The sequence below is a fragment of the Cinclus cinclus genome, chromosome 1, assembly GCF_963662255.1.
Source record: "Cinclus cinclus chromosome 1, bCinCin1.1, whole genome shotgun sequence".
NCBI lineage: Eukaryota > Metazoa > Chordata > Aves > Passeriformes > Cinclidae > Cinclus > Cinclus cinclus.
In genome coordinates, this window is record NC_085046.1 from 117,771,198 (window position 1) to 117,788,660 (window position 17,463).

General features: G+C 38.1%; 1 protein-coding gene across 6 annotated transcripts in view; it reads left to right on the plus strand.

Annotated features, from left to right (window-relative positions):
• Nucleotides 1-17,062, plus strand: part of SGK3 (serum/glucocorticoid regulated kinase family member 3) — a 55,537-nt gene extending 38,475 nt beyond the window's left edge. For 5 of the 6 annotated variants that reach the window (XM_062489428.1, XM_062489410.1, XM_062489401.1 and 2 more), the window contains 12 exons: nucleotides 4,459-4,546; nucleotides 6,406-6,455; nucleotides 7,511-7,568; nucleotides 8,353-8,436; nucleotides 8,533-8,664; nucleotides 9,834-9,946; nucleotides 10,157-10,193; nucleotides 10,307-10,393; nucleotides 11,152-11,247; nucleotides 12,023-12,178; nucleotides 13,219-13,308; nucleotides 13,775-17,062. In XM_062489428.1, coding sequence (XP_062345412.1) covers nucleotides 4,459-4,546; nucleotides 6,406-6,455; nucleotides 7,511-7,568; nucleotides 8,353-8,436; nucleotides 8,533-8,664; nucleotides 9,834-9,946; nucleotides 10,157-10,193; nucleotides 10,307-10,393; nucleotides 11,152-11,247; nucleotides 12,023-12,178; nucleotides 13,219-13,308; nucleotides 13,775-13,945 — 1,162 coding nt within the window. In that variant the 3' untranslated portion in view covers nucleotides 13,946-17,062. The remainder of the gene's footprint in view (nucleotides 1-4,458; nucleotides 4,547-6,405; nucleotides 6,456-7,510; nucleotides 7,569-8,352; nucleotides 8,437-8,532; nucleotides 8,665-9,833; nucleotides 9,947-10,156; nucleotides 10,194-10,306; nucleotides 10,394-11,151; nucleotides 11,248-12,022; nucleotides 12,179-13,218; nucleotides 13,309-13,774) is intronic. The other variant, XM_062489436.1, reaches the window with a different exon arrangement.
• Nucleotides 17,063-17,463: the final 401 nt, after the last annotated feature.

Genomic DNA, 17,463 nt, shown 5'->3' on the forward strand with positions numbered 1-17,463 from the left:
TTTTTTTTCCCCAAAACATACTGTATTTGTTCTCTAGAGGTAAAATGGTGCTTTTTTGTTATGGACAGTACAAAATGGTGTGCTTAAAAAAAAAAATGGCCTCAAACCTCAAATCCACCTGCCTCCTTAAATTTTTGTGACCTTTTAAAACTGTTTGATGCTTGAATGCAACTGTAGAAGAATCAATGTTCTTTAATATGGCACTTAGCTTGCCTGATCCATTAAACTGACTTAAACCAGGGTTAAGACGTTGGTCTGATAGTGTTTGGTTCTGATGAAAGTGTATTCAATAATAAGCTTATTAAGCAGAGTTCTACAATAGCAACAACAAAGAGAGACCAAAGTTTGTCTTGTACTGTTCTTCTCCACCTCGCTCTTAAAGAAATAGTGAATTTAGTGGGAGAAGAAGCCTTTAATCCACAGTTCAATCCGAAAGCATTTAATTTTATAATAATTTCTGTGTTGTTTCTCTTTTAATCACTGCAAGGTGATTGTTTTTCTGAAGTTAGCTTTTACTTTTTGTAGCTGCATTGCAACAAATCATATAATTAATTATATCATCTGTCAACTTTTCTGTGTTCCAGTGAATGTTGTTATAGAGGAAATACCAAATCTTTGATCATGGTGCTTCAGATTTTTTGTAAAATCTGATAGAACCTACTTAAGGGATATGTGATGACTTGAGTCTTCACAGATAGTCCATCCTTGCTTTCTTAGTTTTGCTTTAATGTGCTAATTAAATTTGAAACTAGGTCAAATAACTTATGTAAAGTTAGTGATGTACAAGGAAGACTTAGTGGGTTGTGCATTCTTCACAGAACCATTAGGAAATCCACCTTCCACTGCATCTTTCAAGCATTAAAACCAGTAGCAGCATGTCATATATTTGAAGTCCTGCTTAGGAGAATGGTTTCACTAAAAGCTTAAGGATGATTCAAGGTGTTACCATTTCTGGATGAGAAGGCACCTGAACATCTGAAGTGAAAAGCACAAATGTTAGATTCAGTGTGTCCAAGATGGTAATATTTACATTATTCTTTGAAACACGCAGCACTGTGTTTTTACTTTCCATCAGTGGACTTTTTTTCTTGGGTCTGGCACATTTCTCCAATATTGTATCAAAGCCAAACCTTTTCGCTCGATAAAAAATCCAAGAAGAAACCTAAGGTGTATTGGAGTGCTTAGAGAGACCCTGTGACAGTTGATAAGGTTTTTCCTGCAGTCACTGTCAGGTGGAATACAGGGTGAGATCACTGGCTTAGTCCAGACTGGGAATTAAGTGGACTAGCTTCAAGCTGCATTTCCTCAGCAAACCTACTGTGATAGACAGCTTGCTCTCATGGGTAGAATGCAGGTGTTCCAAGAAAAGGTAGGGATATATATATATAGGGCAGAAGGGATAGAGATCTGATAGTCTGCCCCCCTTTCTGACTGCTGTCCTTAATAGGAGCTGGGAGTTTGTTCCTAGGGAGCACTGTGAACCTCCCTAAAACACTATACAACTCCTGAAAGTGGGCTGCTCACCCCCTCAGATGTAGGTCTTCACTGAAGAAGTATTAATGCATTTAATTGCTGTCTATCAGAACAAGTCCAAAGAAAACCTGTTTGAAAAACCATATAATAGAGGATGTGTTAAAGATGTAACGAAGTTATTTTTAAATAGTCCAAAGTAGCTCCTTAATGAGAACATTTGCATAACACTTGAAGAACTCAAGGATGACAATACTCTGGAACCTGTGGGGAAATGAGTTATCAATTCTGTAAGTGAGAAGCAGGGTATGAATGTGGTCCTTACAAGAAAATCAGTCACAATTTTTTTCTGATTTCAAAAATCTGATTAATATAAAAGTGAATGTGAAACCCCTGAATTGTAGGAACCTGCAGTCCGTGCTGGGGAAAGCAAACCTTATGTTACATTATTGCCTTCTTTTAAAGAGTTGCTGTACTTGGCTGTATTATGGTTTTTTGAACCTTTGCTTTCTGTAAGGAAGATACCAGTGGTTTGCTATTTAAGAAAACATAGCAAGAAGAGGGAGGAGCTGAGCACCATTATTTAAATAAAGTGTCTTAATGTTAAGCTTCTGTCACTGACTATTAATTTTACCATTTTGCTTCAAAATCTGTGTGCCTTTTTGGGTTTGTTCATATTTCTGTGTGCATCCAAAATTTTTGTGTGGTATTACAATGTTTTTGCAGGAAGACTAATGCAGAACAAGTATTACATAAGCAACCGTATTTAAGCAGAGCTTGACACTGTTTTGTGTATTTCAGAGGTAATCCATAAAATAAATTTATTCAGCCAATAATAAAAATACAGACAAAACCAACTTTTGCTGGTAGTATATGTACATGTATAATGAGTATCCCTTTTTAAGTGGTTTTCTCAGTCCTTTTAATTTTATAGGTGGGGTTATTTTAGGAATAGTTTCCATGTATTGTAAAATACATTGAGTTAAACCATGTGAGTTAATACAGCATAGAAGTCCTATCAATCTCTGTAGCATTTTGCATAACATCCTGCAGTCTTGCCTGAGAAATTGGTACATTAAACTTTTTTTTTTTAATTTTTAATCAGGAGTTCTTTGCATTGCTTTTAAAATTGCAAATGTGAACAGTACAACATCAATCAGTTATGATTCTGGTTATTGTGGAATACCCTGCAACTGTACAGCCTTTTCCTGTGAATTGATATTTTTGTGTTTTTCCTGCTGTGAATTCAGTGATGAACAAAGTTACTATAGTAACTATTTGAGATGTATTACAGCATGCTCTATTTAATCAGCCAATTGTCCAGAATAATTAATGCTGAAAGGTAATTAAGGTCTGTTTCTGTTGCTCTGTCTAGTGAAAAGCATTAACCACAACTTTTTATTCTTGATTTTATGATGTCCAAACATTCTGAAACTTAAATTGTTGCATCATGACCCAGTATAACCACAGTGTTCAAACCACTGTAATTTTTGTCTTCCTGGCCTCAGGATACAAGACAGATGCTGAAATAGATCAGAATTTGGAGTTCATATAAAATGGGAAGTATTAAAGTGAAATTATGGTGGGAAACTGTGTGAAAAGTCTTGTTGCTGTGCTTTAAACCTGAAAGGCTGAAGGTAACTGAAACATATTTCAAATAGAACTTAGGAATACAGAATGTAAGTGGTGAAGACTGGAGCCTCAGATAGCCTAGGATATGAGGTAGGTTCAGTAGTGCTGACAGGAAATTACAGGAGCTGGAGAAGTGTCAGAAACAGCTCATCTCTTACTTCTGATCCTTGCTGATCAGAGATGTGTGAGGGTGAATGGATTGAAAATAGCGATTATATCTGTTTCTTATGTAAAACCACCCCATTTTATATATTCTAGGGACAGATTAAAAGAGCAGCTCCATGGTAAGCTAGTGCTTTTGTTTGTACTGAATGGCTCATGTGGAGTTTCCTATCAGTGGCTGCCCTGAGTCCTTCTCAAACAGCTTAGTCTCTGAAATGTAGGTAAGATTTCTTCCTTGGTAAGAAGATTGCCTTTTAGTGAACTGAAGGGACTTGAAAGATTCAAATAATCTCTTGAAGTGGTTTACACAGGCTATACACGATACCCATTTTTTTTTAGGAATTAATTTTTCCTCAGTTATATTACATTATTCTTTACTTGTGCTGTGGTTCAGAAGCATGTTACATTCTTTTGATCTGTTGGAAAACCCTTCCTGGAAGAAGAAATTAGTGTTCTTGGAATTCTCTTACTTTCCCACCTTTCTCTCAGTCCTTGTCCCCCCACCAAGACAGAGCTTGAAACTGCTGCTGAAGATAAAATGCTTCTCCTTGGGTACTGTGGAAAACCTGTGGGAAGCTAATTCCTGAGGCATTTGTGTCCTGCAGCTGACTGGAAGGATTTCTTAACACTGTTTTTGACAGTGCCCAGCCAGAAGGAATTTTGAATACAAGACCACCATCTTCTGCTTTAAAGTGAATGGGGAGAGGAATGTTACTGCTGTGTATCCCTTGGAACATGTGTCTTTCCTTGGGATACAGATGATGTGCTTCATTCCCTATTGTATTGGATAACTAAATTAATTTTAGAAAACAAAAATTTAAACTCTTCCAGTTTTTGGAAGAAACGTGGTTTCTTGGTGACTGCTAGCCACTTAGAACTCATGCTTTCTTCTGACAATTATCTTCAAATGCAGTTCTGCAGTGTTTCCTTCTGAAGTCTTCACATACATATACTTTAATATGTCATGTTTTTGCAAATGAAAAGGTTTGTGCTGTGTAACACACTTGGCAGTTCAATTATGTTGCTGTAAAAAAAAAGTATTGCTTGCACACAGTCCTTAATTACCAGAAGTTAAATACAAAACTTTGTAATGAGTAACTCCTATGCATGCTGCTGTTCAATTCTATGCTCTGTGTTTATGGCTGAAAATCATGCAGATTATTGGTGTGCTAATGAAGTTAACTGTGTTTCTAGCCCAGATGTCAGAGCATTTCTTCAGATGGATAACCCAAAACACCAGTCGGATCCATCTGAAGATGAAGATGAAAGGAGCAGTCGGAAGGTAATGGAACAGAAGTAGAACAGTCTTCTAAATTTCAGCTACTTGAGGGCAATCTTCTTAGGTATATTATTTACTGAAAACTACTGTACTGAAACTACTTTGCAATAAATCCCCTCCCTGCTCTTTTAAACAACTCAGTTCCACTGTGGGCTGTAAGCTATTTTTCTGTCACATGTGAACTGCTGAGAGGAGCAAAAGTGATTGCTGGCTTTTTCTTGCTTATTCTCCCCTTGCTATATGGGTTAAAGAAACACTACTTCAGTCATAACTTGGCTGTCAGAGTTTTTGTAGTCTGTTCAAAGGCTCGTGCTAAGAACATCTGGCAAGGAACAGGGGAGACTGAATGTTTGTCTTTTTGTTTGCTTGTGCATTCTTCTTTTTTAAAGATGGGGGGAAATAGAATTCTCTCAGGGGAAAAAATGCAGTCTTTCTAAAAGTCACTTAGGAGCAAGGATGGATTTGATTTCATTTCACATATAACACTGTGTGAGGTCTGAAGTTTCTTTTGTTGAAGAAGCCAATATATATATGGATGGATTCTCTGAAAATTAGTTTACAACCTCCAGAAACAGTGCTGTTTGAAAAAAGGAGTATTTCCAGGAAGGCAGAAGCGCCATATTTAAGCTTGTCTTCTCTATTACTTACTACTTGGCATAAATATATGACATTAATATTTCTCATTCAGCCCCTGTTAAAGATGTAAGAGTTGTTTAGGTTTGTATGTGATCCACAGGACATTTAGTGTGTTCTGAATGTTTCATTTCCAAAGTCACTAGTTTAAAATACCGGTTTCCTCCTCCTCTGAAAGGTATTTTAAGTAATGCGGAATGATATAAACTGTCTGTGGAAAATTAACGATATGTCATTCCACAACAAATTCCAAAAAGAGAGCTACTGCATAATGGCCTGGACCCCATATTATTGGTGGAAAATTCACCTTATGGTTATTATAAATGATGAAGCCAAACAACAAGGAAGGAAAAAAAAAGCCTTCAGAAAAAAAATCACTTTTCTGCAGTAGCTCTTTCAAAACTGTCCAGTACCACTGGCTCATTTCAGTGAGTAGTGGCAGCCAGTGCTGCTGTTAGGCCATGTTACACTTCTGGAGTACTGCTTTGTGCTGCCTGGCAGCCTGTCCCCAGGTAACTTGTATTTGAGTGCAGTTTATTCCTCTCTGATAATTTCCAGAATCACAATGAGAATAAAAATACTGCTTTTCTAAATCAAAAACAAAATGGAGAAAATCATTTAAATGACAGTGGCTTCCTCTGCTCCCTGTAATTTACAAATTCTGCCTGGGTGTGTACCAGTAAGATTCATGGAATTCCAGGAATTGAGTTATTTAACCTTTAATGTCAGGATAGAAAAGGTTGGTAATGTTTTTCTTGGGGTTGGAAGAATGTTCACTTTTGTGTTTTTAAAAGCACTGTGTCTTTCATTAATTACTCTTATATAAACAGTGTGGGTCTAAAATTATTGTATTAGTAAGAACTTGGAGAATTTGGAATAAAAGGCAGAAAATATGTTCATGAAGCAAGTACAGAAAGGGTTAAGTTCTGAATGAGGAACAAGTTGTTTATTGAAATAGTCTTCAATTTTATTTCTGATCTTTTCATCTCTGAATGAACACAGATATTTCACCTTTGAACAGGATGTGTGTAGAAAGAATTTGTGACAAGGTGATGATGGCCAGGTATTTCAGTTCCCAATCTAGGTGTTAGATCTCTCTAAAATTCTAGTGTAACAAGTGTAAAACTGTGGATTGAGCAGATTAGTTCAGTATTTTGAAATCAGAGTCGGTTGAAAGATAACAGAGAATAAAAAACATTACAAGTAAACCTCTTTGTTTTTCCCAACAGTTAAACTCTACCTCACAGAATATCAACCTGGGACCATCTGGAAATCCTCAGTAGGTTTCAATTAAATTGAATTTAATGTAATTCAGTTTAATGTAAATTTAAAAATCTAATTAAATGGGATTAAAATTAATTTTAAAACCTGAAATGTTAGACTGACCTCAGGAGTGGTCCCACAGCTTCTGAAAACAGGTTTGGTTTATTGCATGCCAAAGGAGCAGTTTGCCTTGTTGATGCTACAACGCGGTTATTGCAGTGGTAACTTGTGTCTCTGTTTGGTGTCTTCTGAAGGGGTTCTCTTCTCAGATCTGTATGAATCTGCTTTTCTTCTCTAGGAGATGACTGCTATTTTGGTTTTGCTTTTCTCACAGATTTGTTCTGTAGCAAGAGAAGAAAGTGGTTAATAGATTGAACTAAGAAATGAAATATAAGAGTCCTTCCCTTCAGGGGCAATAGATAGAGAGGTGTATGGTGATGTAACTTGTTTTGTAATTTGAAAACATGGATAATTGTTTTGCTGACAGAATTGTATTCAGGAAAGAGTATGGGAGCCCTGGGAAAAACTGAAAGGAGTGGTAATGTGGGAAATGGAAAAACTGAGAGTGAATTCATACAAACACCAAGAAGAGGCAGATGTTAGGACCTCCCTTCTCTTACTGAAATTTAAAATGAGGGAGGATCGGATGGAGGGAAGAATGGAAAAAATAAGAAGGAACAGATAACAAACTTGGTCATTCCTTTCCTCATGTAAGATTTAGAATGCATTTCGACTGCTGGATATAAGCTTCACTAAATGTCATGGGGGAAATAGAGATTTTAAAATTACAAGAAACTAGACCATGGAGAATGAAAGAATCATCTTGCTTCTCCTTTACATCATAAGGTTAAACTTACTAATAAACTCAGAGGATGCAACTTTCCCTTGAGGAAAATGGAATTGCAAAATGAAGGGGAGATGTGTCTCAGGACAGGTCTACGGAAGCAGTGCTACGTGGATGAAAGAAAAGGAGGGTGTTTGCAGGCAGTTGTGCTACACTAAACTGCTGTACAGCTATAAGGCTTGTAATTTCTACCCAGATGACCTCTCTCCTTCCTAAATATCTTTCAGTGCTAAACCAACAGACTTTGATTTCCTCAAAGTTATTGGGAAAGGCAGCTTTGGCAAGGTGAGCTTTTATTTCTGTGTCTTAATGGTGGTGCAAGGGTGTTTGCTGGTTTGTCATGGATAGTGACTGGAGACTTGGCCAAAGGTTCCAGAAGTGGTGTTGCTCTAGGGTGGCCCATAAACTGTCCTGTTGGATCCCCATTGCTGCTGCTTTGTGATCCTGCCATTTTTTCCATGGTGCAGCTGTTGGCTGCCTCAGCCGCTTGTTGGGACTAACAAAAGGGAGATTTTCCCTTTCTAATTAAGAGCAGTTGGGATCCTCTGTTTCCCCCAGGGAGGAAGGGAGGTACCCCTATGCTTATGCAGCAGCTGGAGTACAAATCGTGCTTTTCCTCTTGTTGTCATGAACTATATGTGAAACCTCTGATAATATGGAACAGTGTGAGCAACAGCACTTGGAAAAGTGAATTAATTACTGATTTTTCACAAAGATGCCAAAATCCCTCTTGAAATCTCCGTTTCCAAATTATTTTTTGTGCTGTCATTTTTTTATTCAATTACCTTTAAAATGTATCCCCGAAAAAGCTGAAATTTATCTTGATAGAGGAAAACAAATGTTATAATTCAATCTTTCATGATACCACTGTCGAGAAATTTGAAATTTTTACTGAACAGTAAGCTCATTCTATTGGCAATTGCATTGTTGACTGACTGTATTAGAAGCAAAGAAATAGTATTGTGAAAAAATAGCATGAATGCCTTCCAGTTACACTGAAATTATAAAATATTATCAACATTATGTGAGCTGCAACATCACATTTCTTCCTTCTTTTTGAATTTCACAGGTTCTTCTTGCAAAACGAAAACTGGATGGGAAATACTATGCTGTCAAAGTGTTGCAGAAAAAAATTGTTCTCAATAGGAAAGAGGTTAAGAGCAATAGTCTTTTTCCACCCACCTCCCTTGCTTTTTCCCTTAATTGCAAAATCATTCCTGTTTACTTACTGATCTCTTACTTCTTGCAGCAAAAACATATTATGGCTGAGCGTAATGTGCTTTTGAAAAATGTGAAACATCCATTTTTGGTTGGATTACATTACTCATTCCAAACAACAGAAAAGCTTTACTTTGTCCTGGATTTTGTTAATGGAGGAGAGGTATGTGGTGGTTTTGTTTGCACTTTGAGTTGTCTATTCTGCTAATTCTAGGTGGGAGGAGTGAAATGATCATTTACAATGGGCTGTAATCAGCATTCTCCCTGTTTCGAAAATTCTGCTGATGCTACAGACCTCTGTAGTTATTTGGACTCTATTCCTGTTCTTATTGACAACTTCAATCCAAATGTATTCATACTCGTCAGATACAAATACTGTATTTTACAGTTACTTATATTACAAATTAATCTTAGTTCACATTTTTCACCATGTAACACTAGCTTCCTCTTGCATCTGCCTTAGGTGAGATGCTGATATTTGAAAGGGTAAGGAAGGAAACTGACAGCTGAGTTTATTTTATTGTGTCCGAGTTGGAACAAGATGGGCATTTCTCCTGTCCAATGTACTGTCACCTTACTTAGACTGTATTAGCAGAATCCTGGTCTGCTCTACCCTGAATTGTGGCCAGAACATAGTTTTGTATTGTTTCAAGCAAAATAAATCTGGTCAAAACAGCTTTCAAATTTGAATGAAAAAGTCGGAAAGCTGGGGTGGCTTTTTATTTTTCCTGAACTTTTGAGGCAGAAACCAGAAAACTTCATTTTTCTTAAAGTCTTTACAAGTTGAGTGTGTAGGATAGTTGAATCTGTATGTTTATGATTTAATCTTTGTCTAGACTTTTGTATCTGCTCAGATTATTTGCAGCTAGACAATTCTCTGTAGTAGAGAGAATTGGTGGATCATCTTGGAATATACATCTCACACAGTAATCTAGGTTATTTCAGAATACAATTCTATAAATAATTATGCAAATCTTTGAATTTACAGAAATGAAAGATGACTTATTTGACACCAGGTTATATTCTGCATGGAGGCAATCTTGCATGATTTAGTCTTGCCAACTTCTATTCACAGCTTAGTGATTTACTCTAGTTCCTTTTGACTAGTCCTGATTATAAGGGAATGTATTTGAGTTACCTATCCATCTGAGCCACAAAAGAGAACCAGGGAAGAGAGTAGAGTAATGACTTAAGTCATGCAGTAAAACCATTTCATTGTAGTTTTTTTAAGTGGATAACAAAACAAATTACTCTTCACTGTAAAATTACATGTTATTAACCCGAGTTGTTTTGTCTGTGTAATGCTCTTATTTCCTATTTGCATATTTACAGCTGTTCTTTCACTTACAAAGAGAACGTTCCTTTCCTGAGCACAGAGCCAGATTTTATGCTGCTGAAATAGCCAGTGCACTGGGCTACTTACACTCCATAAATATAGTGTACAGGTAAGTTTCTGGAATGTATCCTTGTCCTGCAGAAATTGAAAATAGGACAAATCACCAAATAAAAAGCTCTGCAAGGACTCCTCCTAAAAGAAACCTGAACATAACAATTGCATCAAAACTTGAAGCTTTCAGCTGAAGAATAATAAAACCCCTTGCCTCTGAAGCACATGTGACTGCTGTTTTGATTTACTATCTTTTCTTTTTTAATAGGGATTTAAAACCAGAAAACATTCTTCTAGATTCACTAGTAAGTATGCAAGATTACTTCTGTTATCTGTTTTCCCTCACAAAATTTACACTTCTATGTGTTCACATGTTAAGCATGTTCTCTTTTTAACTTAATCACTCTTTCTTAAACAGGGTCATGTTGTCTTGACAGACTTTGGACTTTGTAAAGAAGGGATTGCAACTTCTGATACTACTGCAACTTTCTGTGGGACGCCAGAAGTATGTTGACAACTTTTATGGGTTTTTTAATCAGGAATTAATGACTGTTGACTGCTATTAATACTGGTGTAACTGGAAGGTCAGATACTGTGTTTGTACTGCTGGGCGGTTTGCATTCTTTTAACAAGATGAAACCAGCCCAAAGACAAGCTCCCTACAGATCTATTAGTTGATCTTATTAATGTGCAGTATCTACTGCTTCCTACCCACATAGCCTTAACTCTTCCTTCCTCTTGTTTCCCCAGCCCTTTTCAAATACCGTTTTCTCCCATGTCTCCTAACTGCAGGGTAGACACAGAACAGTTAGTTTGTGTAACAGCTGCTGCAGATTTGTCAGTATGAATCTACTTACCATATCCTGCCATTGATTCTTAGTAAGTTTATAGGTAATTAATATCTGTGACTCAAGCAAATTATTGCATATCCATGGAAGTCTGAACTTGCTCATTGAATTATTGAACTGTTGTCTTTTTACTGAGAAAACTTCACTGGAAAATTTAGAATGTGGAAGGCTTGAATATGTATGAGGGATTCACTGAGCAGAGGATTAGAAAATTTGGTAATTTGATAAGCATACTTTAAATTACAGGAAGTACCTTTGAAGGCAGTGAAACATGAGTGAGGTGTAGCTGAAACATTTGATTGCTACAAAGCAACTTTTCTTGGAACTGTTTACTGTAAAGTGACTAAACCCTAGGTTTTATCCATGCTAGCCTCATTCTCTAAAGTACTCTCTTTTTTTTTTTATATAATTTTAGTATCTTGCACCAGAAGTCATTAAAAAGCAGCCCTATGACAACACAGTAGACTGGTGGTGCCTTGGTGCAGTTCTTTATGAAATGCTTTATGGGCTGGTATGTACCTGATATCTAAAAGTTGCTTTCCTCCCTTCTCCCCTTTTATTTGAAATCACCTTTGAATGTTGTTAAAGATGCTAACTTCTTCTTAATATTGGAATACTCCATTTAAGCCGATTAACAGATTGTCTTGTACTTCCATAGAGGCTATTTTTCTCTTTCGAATTTGACATGGAAAAACAAAATCATAAACATGAGCAAAAACAGTAGGCATCACTTTGAGGGACTCTGAGAGTAAACTGAATCATTATACACAAACCCAAAAACATAAGTAAAATTTTGTCAAATTTTGCAATAAATAAAATTGAAATTCTTTTTTTTACTTAGGTATCCCAGGTTTTCTCTGAGCTTTTCAACAAAAAAGTCTCGCTGTGCTTCTTCTAGTCATATGTAATTACTCTTGTAAGAATCTGTTCTTCTAATATTCTTGAGTTCTGGCTCCTCCAATAGGACCTTAAATAGGGAGATGGATTTGTTTTCCCATTCCTTTTCAGGCAAGTTCAGTGGGAGCTTTGAAGCTGGATGGCATCTATGGCTACTTTTGAGTGTGAGAACACCTTACAAGTAGAGGAGGCGGGTGATGGGAAGTTATCAAGTGTAAAGTTCTGGCAGTGGTGATGACTGAATTAGAAGTTAGCAGTGCATGGGAAGCAGATTTCTGCTTTGCTGCTAGCAGCTTGTATGTCTTACAGAATCATTTACTGATCATACATAACATATGAAACAACACTGCATGTGGCTTCAAATTCATGTAGAACTTGTATTTTTTTAGCCTCCTTTTTACTGCCGTGATGTTGCAGAGATGTACGATAACATTCTTCATAAACCCCTGGTTTTGCGCCCAGGAATCAGTCTTACAGCCTGGTCTATTCTGGAAGAACTTTTGGAGAAAGATCGGCAAAGCAGACTTGGAGCAAGAGAAGACTTTGTAAGTAATGTCCTAATTTATCAAGCCCTGTTTAATTTAAAGGGACTCACCAAATTAATGTACACAGCACAGAATTAATAGTTAGAGACAGAAATTGCATTGCTGCATCTGCCTCTGTTTTCCTCCTTTTTATTTCTTCAGTAAAGACACCAGTGGGGTCAATCCCTGGAAGTTGCTGGGGATAGAGCAATGATTGTTGTGGGGTATTTTGAGCTTGGTTGCTGCTGTACCTGCCAGCAAAGGAAAAACAGATACTGATGTAGTAGTTACTAAGGTGCACAGAGGTAGGTTCACAGAGAAACTGGAAATAATCAAAAGAAAAGGCTGTCATGTGGAAATACTAATGATTTGGAAACCAGTTCTCGGGTAAAGAAGGAACAGTAGTTCCATACAAACAGCAGGGTTGGTTTTTTTGCCTTAAAATCATGGCAGACATTTTCCCAGTGTAGCAACAAAACGTTTGTTCACAAAAAGTTGATGTGAGAAAGTTACAGGTGTCTTCAGAACTGTGCAATGAGGAATGCTCTAGAAGCTGTATTCCGTCCACTGGTGGTGGGATCTTTGTCATCTTTGGTTTGCAGTCCTTATGTTAGTCTGTGGACCTTGTAACTGAGCAAGACGAAAGGATTTAGCGTAGCAGTTTGCTGCTTCTTTAAATAGTAAGTATATGGCAGAGTTGTTGAAGCAGCTGCTTCTCAGACAGTGATACGCTTTACAAAAACTAACAAAACTGTAAGGCAGGAACAGATACTAACAGAAAACATTTTTGCCGTGTGGTAGACTTCAGGGTTGTTGATTTTAGGGCTTAAAAGCAGAAAGTATGATCTTAGAAGGGAAAACCGTTTGCAGGGGCAGTCTCACAAATTTTAATTGCTGTTTTTACTGACTACAACTTTTATTGCAAAGTAAATTGTGAATAAACAGACTTATAAGGACATGCACATAAGAACCTCCCTATGTGCATGTAGTATGAAATAATGTTTACTATGATGCACGTGATGGAATTATGAAATACGTAAAATCTTTATTGTTTGCTGCAGCTTGAAATTCAAAAGCACCCGTTCTTCGAATCTCTCAGCTGGACTGATCTTCTTCAGAAGAAGATTCCACCACCATTTAATCCTAATGTGGTAGGTGCCCACGGTGTGGCAGTGATGTTAGTGTTTGCATCTCAGATCACTCATCACAGAATATTCTGAATTGAAAGGGACCCACAAGGATCCCTCATCATCCACTCATCAAGTCCAGCTTTTAAGTGAATGCCCCATATGGGGACTGAAGCCATAAACTTGGTGTTCCTAGCACCATGCTCTAACCAACTGAGCTAATCTCCCCAGGATAGACTTTTTTCATATATTTTAGGTTTATGGGATCATTAAGAGTGTAGGATTTGGTAAAAACTCCAACCTAAATGAAAAAAACCCCAGCCTTTTAAAACCTGTTTTCTGAGATGGAGGTCTTCTTCCTTAAATTTCTTTTACTTAAATGGAATATAACAGTAAAATAGATAGCCTTGAGAGTTTGGAACCTAAAGGACAAACACAAGTTTAAAACACTGTATTAACTTGACAACTGACAGATCCTTCTGTTTTCTAGGTTGGACCAGATGATATTGGGAATTTTGATGCAGTGTTCACAGAAGAAATGGTCCCATACTCAGTTTGTGTTTCTTCTGACTACAACATTGTTAATGCCAGTGTCCTAGAGGCAGATGATGCATTTGTTGGATTTTCTTATGCACCACCTTCTGAAGATGGGTTTTCCTAGGAACTTAGAAGCAAGGAGTGGTTTGGAAGTCTTGGGTTGAATTGAAATGTGAGGATTATGGACACATTCCAAAATAGCGTAAATAGTGCCTCGTCTTGTATGTAGGTTTCAAACCTATGAACAAACTATCTCTGCTGTATAGGAGGAATTTGGGCATTTTGGATGGCTTTCTTTGGGGTTTGAACTGTTTGTTCCTGCTGCAGAAAATATTTTTTAAATCCTTTAAAAAGCATTCTCTACGTATTTTTTAAGTAAAAACACTGACTGTTCTCCTCAATCCCTTTGAGTTTACATTCATACCTATCTAATTTGGCTGGCAAAAACAGCAGCAAATTTAGTAAATTTATAAATGCTTTTGTACTTATTTACAGTGACTTTGTGCTTGAATTGTAACTATGCAAATTGTCTTTTGTATATCCTGGTTTAAAAAAAGGTAAATGTTTTCTCTGTTACCAGTTTGGAATATGTGTTAATTTACCTGTCAGCACTTAAATGATTTAAGTTAAGGACCAAGATTCTTAAAGGACTTTTGCAGAATGAAAACTTGGTCACATAAAACTGGATTGTTGCTCTTGTACTTGCTGAAGTACCCATTGACTCAACTGGATTATCTGAGGTATGGGGGATTACTCAAAGCAAGGACAGAACAAAGTAACTGGATTGATTTGATAACATTACTTATTACGTGTTCTACTTTTCTTTCTTCCCTGAGCTAAGTGTCTATATTTCAACTACATTAAAATATTTTTGGTTTAAGCTCTGCTTCTCCAAAGATCTAATATGCAATAATCATGGTTACTTTAAAAGTAAGTCAATTAGCTTTGACATTTTGGGGGTGGCTGGTGAGATGATCATGCCAAATATTAGGGATTTTTCTCACAGATTGGTAGTTTAAAACACTTTTATGTTCCAAATTGATTGTATTTCAGTGCTCATAGTTACTTGTCTTTGTGTTTCAGTTTGCACCATTTTTAAATCTTCACTTGATATTGGGGGGAAAATGTAAATAACACTGATGATTTTAAAAATGTGAAAAGCTATTGTATTTCTCATAACATACACGTGTATGGACAAACACAATTCTGAACAATTTCTGTTTAAGGAAATTTTTTTAAACAATGCAAAAATTGACTGCAGTTACAGTGTATAAAAGGCATATAATGGTAGTAGTTCTATTATATATATTACTTGTAAATAACAACTTATTTTTGTCTGTTACTCCAAAAATGTTCAGTGGTTTGTTGTCTTTTTTTTGTTGTTGCTGTTGGTCATAAACACATTCAGTTAAATGCCTTGATTTGAGGGAAGTCTGGTTAGATACTGATACATCATAATGATACATAAATTGAATGAATGTTACATAATTTTCGGTATCTAAGTCACCTTGTTTTTGGCAAAATAAGGAGCTAAAATAAATGCTCTTTATACTGCATCAAGATCTGATAAGAACTGAGACCCTAGAGGGGAGCGAGTGTATCCAACTGTAATTCTTTTTAAATAAATGTATCAATACATTAGAAGAGTGAAAATTAAAACAGGATTCCTTACGTAGCTCAAGGAGTATCTTCTAGATCAGTCTCCTGCATAGTGGTTAAGTGATGCTTAGCAGTTGCTACATGAGGTTTTGGAAGGAGTGATTGGGTAAAAAGTAGGAATTGACATTGGCAGGGGAGGAAGGAAGGAACTGTATCATTTGTGGGAGCAGGATGGTGGCTTGGTACTCATTTTCCATAGTTTTCTTCTGCAAGGTTTGAAAAAAGCTGTTCAGAACCAGAACTACGTGAAATTGTTTCCCTGGCATTAAAATAACTTGGAAGTAACAGCCCTGGGTTTTTTTAGGTTGGGGTTTGTGGGGAAGGGGAGGGATTTGGTAGTTTAGGGGGGTTTTTGGGGTTTTGTGTTGTTTTGTTGGGTTTTTTGGTTTTGGTGGTTTTTTTATTGTTGTTGTTTGTTTTGTTTTTTTGTTTTTTTTTTTTACCATGGCTTTCTGGTGGACTGGGAAACAAATTGGTGGTATGAAAGGAAATATCCATTCTCATACTGAATTTTTAGTCTATCCTCCTGAAATTCCTGTGAAATTATGTGGCTACTGTAATTACCTTTATGCCCAAGAGGTAGTGCTGTAGAGGGATGGGAAGGAGAGAGAATACTTAAGAAATTGTTGTTGTGGGAACTAGCACCCTTTTCAATTTTTGTCTTGTGTTCCAAGATGTTCATATCTAGCTGTCTGACTAGATGAAGGGTTTTGTTGTTTTGGGGTTTTTTTTCTTTTTTTTTGGTCATAATTCAGGGGTTCTTTCCTTTAAAAAATAGTGTGGCAGTTGAAGTTATTTCTGTGAGAGCAGCTTAATAATGGCTTATTAAGCTTTTTCCTTCAGCAGACTGCCTTTTTGGTGAAGTGTAATGTGTTCAGCACATCACTTGAAGTACTTAAGTTCTTTGAACTAAAGGCTAACAGACTGTTCATCATCAGGCACTAAAGCCTCACAGTATTTCTGTATCCAGTGTTCTTGTTCCACATCTCTGTGCATCCCATGAGGATGGTTTCCAACCTGTGTGGAGTGTTGTAGCTGCCTCACCCAGGGCTGGGTGGAAAAGTGGCATCTGAAACACTTGGTAAAACCTAGAGAGGAGAGTGGACTTGCACAGCAACCCCCTACCTGTGCTACTTCTTTCCTGTTTTGGCTGCTAAGTAATAAAGGGAGGCAAATTTTGCCTTTTTGTGACTAGTTCAGGGGGTTTTGTTCTGTTTGTAGTGGAAGGGGATTGTATCTTCCCTTGCAGAGAGGGAGCCCAAGCACCCATCCCATGAGGAAGGAACAGGCCTTTCTCCGCTGCTGTGGTCTCTGCTCTCGGCCTGAGGGGGGAACGAGAGACCACACGAAATTCCACACGATGGTTGTAAAAATGTGAACTGAAATAGGACACAAGTAGCGTTCAGAGGTGCTCTCCCGGAAAAGTTTGGGAGTGCTTGCCATGCTGAGGGCAACAGTTAAATATGCAACGTGTACTAATGACAAAAAATGGTTCTGTAAGTACACTGCCACAGTACTTTATACGCTGACAGAGCCCTGCCCGTGGGTGAAGGCAGCAGCCGTGTGGGGCCGTCGCTAGTCCCGGTGGTGGCCGCGGGGCTGGGGCAGCTGTGGCTGTGGGGCGGGCTGGGACTCGCCTTCCCTGAGGCCTTGCGCTGAGCTCGGGCGCTGCCCCAGCGCTGCCCCAGCGCGGCCGAGCCCCGCGGGCCGTGGTTCTCCCCCGCCGGCGGCTGAGGGGCTGAGGGCGGAGCGCGGGGTCGGGAGCGTCGCCCCGCGGCCGCCGAGCCCTCGCTGCCGTCCCGTACGGGGCTGAGGGCGGCCCGGCTCCCGCGGTGCCCGCTGCTGCCGCCCCGGCAGGGCCGGGTGAGGACGGGGCCTGGAATAGGAGTAGGAAGCCTGGTGAATAACCGGCGGAGAGCTCTGTGAGGCAGGGGTGCCGATGGCAGGAAGCTGAAGCCAGGCGGGAGGTGCTGGGTATCCGTG